Source organism: Lepidochelys olivacea (assembly GCF_965140295.1).
Source record: "Lepidochelys olivacea isolate rLepOli2 genome assembly, chromosome: 11".
NCBI lineage: Eukaryota > Metazoa > Chordata > Testudines > Cheloniidae > Lepidochelys > Lepidochelys olivacea.
In genome coordinates, this window is record NC_140421.1 from 44,726,686 (window position 1) to 44,740,041 (window position 13,356).

Consider the following 13,356-nt stretch of genomic DNA (forward strand, 5'->3'; position numbering starts at 1 on the left):
GTTGTCCTTTCTCACCATGAAAAATGAAATTTGAAAAACTACTGCTTCCCTGCATATTATCAACTTGGCTGTGAAGTTTAGCATAAGGTTCATACACTGTGTCTAATGCCACAACATTTCAGATACAGAAAAGTGCTCTTGTACATTTGCCTGTGGAAACCATTTTAATTCTATTTATCTGAACAACTTATTTCCAGCTATAAGAATACTAAGAGTGACTGCCATTCTCTGTCTTCCATAGGCCTTTCTCCCCACTGAACCTCTCTATTTACTTCCTCTCATGGTGAGTACTGAAACAGCTCTCTCTTATGGAATGCTGCGTTGTTTGGTGGTCTGATACATGGCTGTGAGCCAGGAGACGGAGTTCTAATTCTGGCTGTATTAGTGACTCTCTCTTTATTTTTCTGCCTCACTTTGCACATCTGTGTAACAGGGATATTAATACTTACCTATCTCAAAGGAGAGTTGTGGGGATCCATTTTAGATCATATTTGCGCAGCATGTGTATGAACATGTAAAGTGCTAAGGACCTGATCCAATGTCCACTGAAGTCAATGGAAAGACTTCAGTGGGCACTGGATCAGGCCCAGTCTAATCCATTTACAGGACAAGTTATGCAGCCTCCTCTGACAACACTGCCAGTCGCAACATCGTTGATGCAAATGGTGTTTTATAGACTGGCAGGTGGTAGGAGTCTTGAAAAGCGGTAATGCTCACATGCCCTCCCTCTCCCTTTAGAAAACAAGTACACAGTCTTTGAGATGCGCCTGGTTTCCAGCAAAGCCCTTGCTTGCTAATTTCCACAAATAAGCCCAGGATTCTCCAAAATGGAGATGTGTTGGAATGTACCATGAAACTTGTGTGGTTTGATTTTTTTATATATATTATTGTCAACAAAATGCAATGAATCAGTTTAATTCTTGGATTTGCAGGTTTCTGTCTGGTGCCTTACTAATCTACTTTTACATACCATGAATTTCATGTCAGATTTCACCACTTAGAATTCTCTCATCTCAGTATGTGACACGTTCCATCCAGTTCTTTTACTTATTCTTCTGCAAATATTTGGATGGAGGGAGCCTGTCAACTCCCAACTGATTTATAGACTCGTACAGTGTCTTGAAGAGATGTAAGCGTTTTAATATTGTCCAACAGAGATCTCATTAACACAAAAGTGACTAAATCAGCATATGGCATAGCTATATAAAGAAACTTATGGTAGCCCACCATCAATTTATGGTAGCTCACATTTGCCATAAAAAAAAAAAATTCAAGTAGAAAAAATACAGATTAAACTTCTATGCATGGCCCTTGATTCGAAGGGATGAATGCTGCTGTAGCTAAGCCACAGGGCAGTGATTCAGAACTCTTGGGTTCTCTTTCTGCCTATGTCAGTGACAGGCTTCCTGTTATGACCCTGGGAAAGTAAACAGGCCAGCATTTTCAACAGTGGCCTGGGCTTTTAGATGCACGAATTTGTGGGTATCCAACGAAGACACTTTGGGTTTGATTTTTCAGTGATTAATCTGAATCCAGTTGGTTAAAGCAAGTCACTCTGTCACCCCAGTTATTGTATTATCTGCTTAATAATATTTGAGTATTGCTTCCAAAATTATGGCTTTGTTAAAAAACAAATTGAAAAACAGCAGAACTAGAAAAAAAAGTTCATAATTTTGTGGGGAGAAAACTTAAAAAATTTCAGTTTTTTTATATTTTTGATAAGAAAAGAAGCAGTAAAATTGTCATTCACTGTGGAAAAATCAGTTTTGCCCAGAAGACAGACAGACATCACTTTTTTCTGCAGAGAAATGTGTTTGTTGCCACAAACAACAACAATTTTGCCCCAGAACAGGTTTGTAAATGTGAAGATATACAATTTCAAATGCAAATATTCATGGAGTGAACACAGGTTGTTTTGCCAAGACATGTGCAGCATCTCACATGTTTGTTGGTTTGGATAGATGTATGCTACGGACAGGCAAACCTTTGGAAAATGATGAATGAAACTAGTTATTAGGACAACTTTCTAGCTATTGGTATAGCTTATAATATGAGTCATGCCATGTTCCTAAGGCAAATCTTTAAAGCTATTCACCCTTTATACCCCAAGGCACTTAAAGGGTTAAAAGGTTTAAACATGAACAACTTTTCATAGTCGTCTTTCAGACTACATATGAGGAAATGTTTGCACAAACACTATACTGCAGGACCTTCTCTTAAGGCTCAAGATAAACCAATGAGGCTGTGTTTGGATCCAGATTAGATTTACACTGCAGTTTGAGGCTGAATCAGGGTTCATGTTCAGTTTTGGGAGTTAAATCCCACCACCTGTTAAATTTTAGCTCAAAACAGTGCAAATCTCATGGTGGATCAGTTTCTATTGCCTTGAACAGTAGGGATCTTGCATCTGTTCTCAAAACTTTCCATTATCAAGGCCTGAAATTTTTCAAACAGCTGTTCTTACCAAGGTTTCAGATGCATCTCAACCAGAAAGTAAGCCCCTTCCAGTTTTGGTTCTAACCACAAATCTTAAGAGCAAGTTTGGATCCAGGAATTCAAACTGTATTCTCCTGAAATGAAGGGATTTGGATTTGCAATTTTGACTTTAGGCCATCTGTAGTTTAAAAGGAGAGCAATACAGAAAAATAACTATAGCTACAATCCTTCTCTCTAGAGCCCTGCGCAGATACACAAATGTGTATCCGCATCCGATCCACGATCCACAAAAATTATCTGCGGATATTCGCAGATATCTATGGATTTGCAGGGCTGTACACTGGGGGCCGGGCTGAGGCTCCGAGACATCCCCCTGCCAGACACCAGTCAGAGAGAGCCGTGTGGGGAGCTTGTGCAGAGTCGCGGACCCTCCACCTGCCCTCGGGCCCCCCCTCCCCCCACCATGGGCCGGTGGAGAGTCCGCTGTGGCTCCCCATAGCTCCCTGGCTGGGCTCCATGTTGGCCTGGGGGCTGCTTGGGCCCCCCACCCAGGGCAGGTAATGGGTCTGCTGCGGCTTCCCACAGAAGCCATGGCTTCCCGCTTCTTACCGGCGGCTGTGGGAAGCCATGGCGGACCCTCTACCTGCCCAGGGAGGGGGGCCTGAGCAGCCCCCAGGCCAAAATGGTTGTGGACTATTGGCATCAATAAGAGTACTTTATATGCAGAGAGAAGGTTAGACCCTTTGATGGATATCTTTGATGAACAGCAGAAAACAATATGTGGAGGCTGCAGGACCTATTCGGATCCTCTCTAAGGAAACCCATTTTTAAATGGTTTATAAGCCAATATCTCCTATATCTATTTAGATGAAGCTAGGGAAGTAGCTGAATAAGTATCATTGCACCAAATAACCCTGCTGATAGGATTCTACACACTCAGGTTTTTATGACCTCCATGTTCACATGCAGAAATAAATGCAAAATCAAAGATTTCAAAAAAGGAAGACATAGTAAGATCAAAATCTCTAATAAGCTTCCTACTCCAAGATTGTCATCTGTTAATTATTAGTCATTTTAATGTGCCTGTGATATCACTGTTGCTAAAACTCTATAAAACGGGTGCCAAAATTGTGCTCCCTTATTTATTGTACATTGCTATAACATAAATGAATATAATAACTAAAAAATAAACACTGGAAAAGATGTTTAGCCACATAAGACACTGTGATGATAAAAGCTCTTATGAGGGCTGTCCCTTTCGTGGAATACTTACAGTTAACATTGCAAACATTAACTGGCACACATTGAAAGCATGCCTCCAGTTGTGATACAGAACCATTCGATAATTCTTCCTTACTGTCAAAAGCCACCTACACAGTGTCTGAAATGAAAAGTACAAATTGTATCAGGGCTACTAAATGTGTACAAATGGGCATAGCACTGCCAAGACAAAGTGGCAGATATCTCTACAGAGCAGATGGTTACCTCATAGTCAATTTTAAATTTCTGAACCATTCCAAGCTCCATGAACATCCGGAGGGCTGCAGTAATCATGGCATCCACATCGAGTGAAAAGTCATCAAAATGGATATTGTCAATGCCAAGCTCTGACACCAGTGGTATGCTCGCTCCCTAGAAATGACAAAGAGAAAGGGAAACTCCTTGTTCAAAATTCAAGGTTTTTTCCTTTGTCTGATTCTTGGAACAAATTTATTATAAGTCATCGCTGACCTGTAAATACACTCTACTAGATCTAAATTTCAATTTGAACTTTTGTTGCCCTAAGCACATAAGGGGAAAAAAGCTAATCTGAGTAGGAAATATGCTTACTATCAATGCTGGAGCCCATATATAGAATATAGACTATAATAGCTTTCCTCTTTACAGATATTGTAGCAACACAGTATATTCTACTGCAAATTACAATGGTCAAATGCAACAAACATCTGGACAGCCAGCACCTGTGAATTTTAACGGCTACCTTTCAGAAACAGAGAAATAAATACACCATCCTGAAGAGTTTCTCTCGCCAAATTTCCTTACAGCCTGTAGTTGTACAATTGTCCGCTGTTCTATACAGTTTTACTGTATGTTCAGAGAGACAAAAAGGGTAATACAAGATATTTCTAGAGTAAATATTTTTCAAATTTAAACAAAGTTGTTTGGAGCATTCAGTTCATTTTCTAAATACATGACAATAACAGCCTTACATTTTGCTTTTTGTAAATATAACACTATAAATTCATCTTTTTTTTTTAAAAAAGATGACGAGTGAGGGTTTTTTAAATGCAAAATAGTACAACAGTGCATACTATTCTCTGTGCAATTATTGCATTTGTGCACCCAAATCAGTTAAATGTATATGGATACATGTAGCTGTGTAGCAGCTAACTAGCCATTTGCACACAAGTACCAGAATTGCCCATGCAGTCACATTTTTTTGGTGATGATTTAAAAAAAGTGTATGTTTCAATCTTATATCTCCATTTTTTAAAACTCATTGGTCATAAACCTGGAGTGTTAGCAACACACAAAACCTTTTCTTAAACACAAGTGCCTGCTAATGACTTTACACTTGGCTCAAGCTATTCAACCACACCATATAATACGAGATGGTGTGAACTTGCCACAATACAGTACAAATGTTGGAACGTTAAAGTGGCTGGTTAATGGCCAACTAAAATAAAAAGTTATTTTTAATTCCATATCTAACAGAGGGGCGCCAGTAGCACAAAAAATCACCGTGACCTGTGCTAGCTGAAAAGGGTTCACCAATCTAGAACTGAATTGGCAAAGAAAACTGAACCATCTAAATCCTAAAGTCTTTCCAGGACATGGTTGAACTTTGCAGGATACATGTGGGGAAGCTAGCTTTGCTATTGCCTCAGCTATCTCTACTCTGGAAACACGGGACTTCACTTTTCATCAGTTTAGCATCTTCCATAGGAGCAAATCCTGAAATCTTCTGAACCTCTGCCATTTTATATCAATGAGAATTATAGATGCTTGACATCTCTCATGATTTGGCTAATAAGCACTAAAATAATTTTTAAGGTAGAGAAAATGACATTGATTATAAAATGCTGTAGATGTAAAATATGCAGTGTTATTGTAGCCATGTCAGTCCCAGGATACAAGGTGGGTGAGGTAATATATATTATTGGACCAACTTCCATTGGTGACAGAGACAAGCTGTGTAAACTTGAAAGCTTGTCTCTCTCACCAATAAATATTGGTCCAATAAAAGATATTACCTCACCCACCTTGTCTCTGTAGATGTGAAATTCGGTCATAACTGCTAAGTCTCTGCTATGCTGAATTTAAGGGAGCTAATAGCCAATGTCAAATTTTCTTATGGTTCACTCGTTCTTCAAAGCTTCATCAGGCTGTTTGCGATGTATGTGGAGTTTCATTCCTCCACTGATACATGTATTTGTTATAAATGCACTCTTTGCAAAATGCTGCTGGAAGCAATATATCTGGGGTTTTTTTGAGCTAAATGTTATAAGGAAGTTTATTGGCATGAACTTCTAACGTAGCTCTTTTGTTGCCAGCACTTTTGAAGTAGAGCTGGCTGAAATTTTTTCACCAAAAAATGTGACAAAACAAAAAATGTTGCTGGAAATTTTTTCACTTTTTGTCTTTTTGTCTTAGATTTTTGGGTTTATGCTGAAAAGCCAAAAAAATCTGTGGAAAAATTTCAAAGATAATTGGGGGGTGGAGGGGAGTTGCAATCTTTTACAGGAAAGATGCATTGTCCATCCAACTCTAATTCAAAGGGAGATATTTGATGCTGTAGCTCAAATACAATACCATCATTTTCTTCTCTCTTTGTCAAAGAACAGCGTAGCAATAATATATTCCAAATCTATAACAAATTGACCCTCAGGATATTAATAAAGCAAATCAAAGGAAATTTCTTCCCATATCAGTCTTAAACTTCTAAATATTTAAGAGGCTTTACATCCCTAAATTTAAAGGAGTGCCATAATCTATAACTGGATTAATAGGTGGGAGAAAACATTTGTGTAAAAGAACCATTTGCTTTACAACAGCAATAAAGGAAACAACAGAATTACGAGTGCTGAAGCTAATTTGAATAATGTTTATAAAAATGACATGATGTTGTGTGGCTGCAGGAGTGTGCTGGCTGCACCTGGCATTGTCTGTCCTCACTTTCTTATATCTGAGCTGCAGCAGCCTGGGGTTTGTAGGAGAGGGGTCATTAAACTTCTTTTTTTTTTTAAATTACGAAGGTATAAAAATATTCACTATACAGAATGTTAAAACATACAGCCCTGAATCCTCAGAATTCCCAGGAGACTTCCTGTACAGTGTAGTGAATTTCACTGAATTTCTTTTCCAACAAACAAAAACACCTAAAAAAGTTCTCTTCTTGGAGGACAGGTGGGATTAAGGCTCCAGGGACTGGATTAGAGAGGTAAAATTTTCAAGGGTGCCTCATGATTTAGAAGCCGCTGAAAGTCAACTTGAGAGATTTAAGTCCAATAGGCTTTCAATGGGATTTAGGCTCCTAGTCACTTGGGCACCTTTGAAAATTTTACACCTGATGAGTAGATATTTGTATCTTTCTCAAAATGACTGAGAACATCATTATGCACTGAAGTCTCTTTCCCCTAGTATAGGCAGGATTATTACAAATACCTTCATTTCATCCTTATTCAAGGACGAGTCACATAGCCCTACTGTAATCAGAAATGTACATGCCCTCATTGGTTGTAGCCAAATTGGGCTCAAAACAAAGATTTGATTTAAACACAAATTGTTTTCATGACCCCTCTTAACACACAAGGCCCGATTATTCTTCTCTTTAAAAAGCTACCGGAGGGCCAAAATTTCCTGTCACCTTCAGACCAAAGAACTTCCAGTGTAGCATTCACTCCTGTGGGTGGGACTCGGCAGCCTATGGTGGAGGCTGCAGACCACAAAATCATAGGGTTAGAAGGGAGCGCAAGGGTCATCTAGTCTAACCCCCTGCCAAGATGCACGATTTGTTGTGTCTAAACTATCCAAAACAGATGGGCATCCAGCCTCCTTTCGAAAACCTCTGGCGAAGGAGCTTTTACCGCCTCCCTATGCAGTCTGTTCTTGCAGTTAGGAAGCTTTTCCTGAGATTTAATCTAAATCTGCTATGTCGTAGTTTGAACCTATTGCCTTCTGTGGCAAGAGAGAACCACTTTTCTCCATCTTTTTTATGGCAGCCTTTCAAGTATTTGAAGACCACTGTCATGTCCCCCTTCAATCTCCTCTTTTCCAAACTAAACATACAACTAAACTAAACATTGCTTCAGCCTTTGCTCATAATTGGACACCGTACCCAGCTGAGGCCTCACCAGAGTAAAGTAGGGTGATACTATCACCTCTCATGACTTTCATGCTATGCCTCTATTAATGCAACTTAAAATTGCATTTGTTTTTTGCAACAGCATTGCATTGCTGACTCACGTTGAGGATATAATCCACCACAGCTACCAGATCCTTCCCAGGGATCACCCAAGATTGGAGCACATGGATCAGAGCTGTGGCTGCCTTTACCCCGAAGTATAAAGGGGTTGGTGCTGGCAAGAGCTCCATGTGCTGACTTCTCCCCTTGTGGCACCCACTTAGAGTCAGACACAGTCAGGCCCTTTTTCCTCCTCATTTCCTTGCTGCTTTTATTTTATTTTAATTTTAATTTTTTATTTTATTTTATTGTACAAATATTATCAAATGATTTTATAACATACATATGACAAGGTGAACTGCTAGGAGATGAATGACTGAGCCCTGATGAATCAATGTATAAAAGCTGGAATAATGGTCAGGGAGGCTCACTGAAGGCCAGTAGTTTTGTTCGGACCCCCGCATCAGAAATTAAATGGAACAAGAGGAGACATGCTAAGGTTATACAAAATTTAGCCTCTGGTTTTGGCTATTGTCAGAGACAGCGCGGTGGAATAGATGGATCACTGGTCTGATCCTAGGCTTTTGTGGCTATATAAGTCGGGGGCAGAACCTAAACAAAAAAACTTTTGAGCAAATCAAGATTTGGGAAGCACTGAGAGTTTATTACTTCAGCCAAAAGGTAAACTCTGGTGCTTATACCTCAGCAATGCTGGAGACAAGCATTTTATCGTGTTCTCCATCTTTGGAACATATTGGCTGCGTAGATTTTGTTTCTTTATGTTGTTAGCATATGACTCAATGAAAAAAGATAAATACTTATTCACTTGTGTTCTTACAGACTGTATGTATGTGTATATATTATATAATCAGCTTCTGAAGTAAAAAGCCACACAGCGTTTTAAAGTGTTCATACTGTCAGGGCTGAAAAAAGCAATCACGTGCAGGGAAAGAGCAAGCAAGCAAGCGAACCAAAATGGGAGACTTCTGCTGGTCTCACTAAGTATGTTTCTAAGTATGTCACATTCAGCCTGGTGAATGTTCCTGCAAACAAGTTTACTTTTAATCTTATTTTCAATTTGAATAATATATTGCATTAAAACTGGCACACTGGCCAAAACTACAATCTTGCCCTTGAAAAGATTTGCAAAATGTATTACTAAATATTAAATACCCTCAAATTCATCAACAAAAACAGATGTCTTTAAACCACTTTTGAGGTTTAAAAGTGGGTCACACTACATGGGAATACTGAAGTAACTGGAAGCAGAGTGAGTAATGAAGTGGAGACAGCTGGAGGAATCTAGGGTTTTTGAGGGTGCTTTATGGACACGTTATACACACACCCCTCACTTAACCAGCCACAGGTCTATCAGTCTCCCTGCTCCCTTACATTCCAGATTTCCACATCTCGTTTCTGGCACAAAGAGTTCCACTTGTGTATCAACATAACCAGTCTGGCTGTCCCCTTCTCCACTGCAAAAATTAACTCTCTTGCCCTCTGATTCGAACTTGTGGGCAAGCTGTATGTACACTGGTGCATACCAGAGCCTGGAATGCTTCAGATCACTGGCATGCTGCAGCATTTGAAGCACCCAAGCTATAGCTGCTTCTGCTTATTGATAGGGCATGTAGGGGGTTACTACACAGAAAGGTACCTCAATGAACCTTGCCCTCATGCAGCTTAAAATGTGACATTAGCACTGACTCCTAGTAGGAGACTCTGCTGACCTTGGCAGCATTGCAGGCATCATATTTGCACAGGAATTAGGTGTTGTTGAGCAACTGCTCCAGTATTGTCGATATAAGTGTTTTCCAGCAACATCAGACATGCATATTTTTTATTCAACTTATTTTCACTTTAGAAGACACATTGGCTGAGCCCATTGCAAAATAAATAAATACATCCTTTCATGTATTTATACCTGCTCCTGTATTTTCACTCCATGCGTCCGATGAAGGGGGTTCTAGCCCACGAAAGCTTATGCCCAAATAAATTTGTTAGTCTCCAAGGTGCCACAAGGACTCCTCGTTGTTTTTGCTGATACAGACTAACACAGCTACCGCTCTGAAATAAAAAAAATTGGTTCTTCTGGGGGCAGATAGATTAAGATAAATTTCTTTGCCTCCCCCTTTGTCAAGTAAAGATCAAGGAAGTGCCCTTGCACCATTTCTCAAGAAGGTATAAAAGCGACAACAGCAGAGGAAGCTTTCGGAGAATAAGCTATGTAAGGAGGCAGCGTGTTTGAGGAAATATGGTACTGGCCTGGAAGTCATGACATCTGGATTCTGGCCCTACTGCTGCTACTGACCTGCTGAACGACTTTAGGGAAGTCACTTCATCTCTTTATGTCATGGCTTCCCCATCTATAAAATGGGAATAATCATTCTTACTTTCCTTTGCAAAGTGCTTTGAGATCTGCAGATTATCCTCAGCTGGCAAGTTACCTGTGCTGAATCCAGTTTACATACAAAGTTAGAACAGGAAAAGTGTGTTCATCACTGTTTCAGAAACCATGTTTGGATGCTCTAACCAAATATTACATATGGTCATTATTAGTATTAATATTTACTTTAACAAAATTCACTGGGTTAATAAAACTATTTATTCAGCTTTTTCTATTAAATAATAGAAGCACTTGCTAAGCAACACATCACCCACCTAAACAGAACATTTGGATAACTCTTAGTCTGGAAAAGAGAAGACTTAAAGGGGACATAACAGTTTTCAAGTACGTAAAACGTTGTTACACGGAGGGGGGAGAAGAATTGTTCTTCTTAACTCCTGAGGATAGGACAAGAAGCAATGAGCTTAAATTGCAGCAAGGGAGGTTTATGTTGGGCATGATGAAAAACTTCCTGTCAGGGTGGTTAAGCACTGGAATAAATTGCCTAGGGAGGTTGTGGAATCTCCAGCATTAAAGATTTTTAAGAGCAGGTTAGACAAACACCTGTCAGGGATGGTCTAGATAATACTTATTCCTGTCATGAGTGCAGGGGACTGGACTAGATGACCTCTCGAGGTCCCTTCCAGTCCTGTCTTTCTATGATTGTGAACTGTGGGCTGAGAACAAAAGTATGATATTTACCTTGTGTTTCAGTATAGAAACCTATTTGTGTATGAAACACGGGTTTGGGGATTTTTAAATTTTAGTCTTATAATGGCCAGGTAGGACAAATGGTTAGAACAACACTTCAGATACTGACTCAGTGTTTCCACAAGTAAATGCTGAAATAGAGTTGCAGTTTTTTAAGTCATTCTTTCAAATATTTCTGATCAGTCAGTTGATCCTTTCAGAATCAGCTATTTTTTTTTCCAAACTAGGACTCATGAACAGAGATAAATGTCATAGGGTACTGAAGTAAAAATGTCACATTTCAAAATTTTGTCACAAAATATAATAGAAAAAAGCACAGAATACATTATTTATGTTGTTAAAATCAATGTTCAGTGTTAAAATTGTTTTCTAGCACATAGAAACAAAATGTATGACACAATTCTTTTCTCCTTATAGGCTGTTTTAAAAGAACAGAGGCATAAAATAAAAGTGATTAATGGTCTAAACCATCTATTATTGTTAGGGGTAAAGTATGTAACTATGGATTAGGCATTCTACAGGGCAAGAACTTTCCAAACAATGATCTGCCAAGGTGCACGTATGGAGAGCTAATGTGCTTCTGACCTATTTTTATAGAGGAATTGGAAATAATTAGTAGGCCATATTCCACCATGTAGTAACAGTTGATTTTTTTAATGGTTACCAGTATAGGTGAAGAGCTAATACTAATCCATTAGTGCAGTTCCAGCCCCAGAGATTAAAGAGCCACAAGCAGCAAGACTAGGGGAAGTGTTTCCCAAACCATACTGCAAAACAGGGTCAGACTTGCAGGCTGCCTATCCCCACAAGGCCCTAATCTGCTTTTATGGGGGAGAGGGCCAACTTGCTGCCCCCATGAAGAGGCAGGGTGGGTAATGAGGATGGGCCACGCACCCCATGTAAATGCATGAGGGTAAGGAAGCCAGGTTTTTCGTTCCTGCAATAGATTTAGGAGGGAAAGGAGAGGTCAAGTTGCCCCTCCCAGAAGATACAGCAAGTGGAGAGAGCCCATTAAGGGAGACAGGAAATAGTCACACTTCTCAAAGGACAAGGGAGAAATCCAGGGTCATCTGGGGGCAGAGGAAATGTTCCAAACAAGTCTTCTAACCCTTCCTCTGAAGGAAGGAAAGAGGAAGGTGTGAGAGAGGAAGGGGGCCTAGGAGAAGATGGCTTTAAAAATACATTTGCAGTAGATGTGGGCAGGTATTAAATTACTCTACACTCTACATCAGCAGCATTCACTGCATTTGATCCAGCTGCAGCAGCTTGATGCAATTGCAAGTATTGACCCTATTGGCCAGAGGAAAAAGTTGAACTATGCAATCTGATGTACAGTCAGATGGCTAGCTGGTACAGTCTTGGAAACATACACATTACTGAAGCAGCTTTTTGCCTGTGCAGCTTTTTTCTCCTAAGTGTTTGTGACATAGGGGAGAAGCTATGCAAATATGAGTGGGCTAGTGTTCCATTATGGATAAAAATCTTATTTCAGATCTTCTGTGACAGCTATAGCACAACTGTGTTAAATTGACTTTAAATCAAAATCAAATTAACAATATCTTCAGATAAATAACATCCATTTACATCTAGAAAACCTCAAAGTTCTCCTACAAAATTTCATCTTTATCTTGTTCTTTTTAGTTTCCTTTGAGTTGCAAGTATAGGTTTTAAAAATATACCAAACATGCTGAATCATTAAATCACAGCTTAGGCACCTTCAGGGCGGCCTTGCTTCCCTTAACACTGTCAGCTTTCCTCCCCCCCCCCCCCCCCCGCCCAAAAGAAGTCTTGCCTTACTATGGCTCTTGCAAAGCTAACAGGGCTAGCTTGAGTTCCTGCGGCTCCTGACAGGCTGATTCGTAAAACTGTACAGTGACACAAAGCTAAACTTCCCTCCAATCCCTGAAGCGAAGTATGATACTTCTACAACGTTACTCAGCCCTGATAATTGACAGCAAATGAGCAAGTTCAAATTCCAAACCCACATCCTCCCCTTCATGGGGCACACACTGTTCTATGCCAATGACTGAACCTAATCGTGGAGTGTAAGAGCTCCCAAGTAAGCTTTTTAAGGAGATAGGGAAAGGAAAAAAAGGCTCCTCAGCAATGGATTTCTGAGAGAAGGTGGATATTTTATAAGCTCTCTGGAGACACCTGCCCTTTCAACTCTTAAGATTAATATTTATTATTTACTTATATTTATTTAGCACATTTCTTCCTAAGGGATCCCAAAGTGTTTTACAAACTTTGTAAATGATCTGTACAAACAGGAATCACTTTCATCCATCTTTAAAATGCTTCAGGGTTGAAGGTGGTAGCTGTTTAACAAAACCTTTGGCAGTTCTAGGGCTCACCTTGAAGATTTCTTATCTTAAGTAATGACTGGGCCCAAACACAAACATCTCATCCTCTCCCACCT

General features: G+C 39.7%; 1 protein-coding gene across 1 annotated transcript in view; it reads right to left on the reverse strand.

Moving 5' to 3' along the window:
- Positions 1-13,356, reverse strand: part of PDE11A (phosphodiesterase 11A) — a 216,051-nt gene that overhangs the window by 50,715 nt on the left and 151,980 nt on the right. Inside the window, exons 11-12 of the mRNA XM_084643060.1 lie at positions 3,922-4,068; positions 3,710-3,817 (exon numbers count right to left, since the gene is read on the reverse strand). Of these exons, the coding sequence (XP_084499186.1) occupies positions 3,710-3,817; positions 3,922-4,068 (255 nt within the window). The remainder of the gene's footprint in view (positions 1-3,709; positions 3,818-3,921; positions 4,069-13,356) is intronic.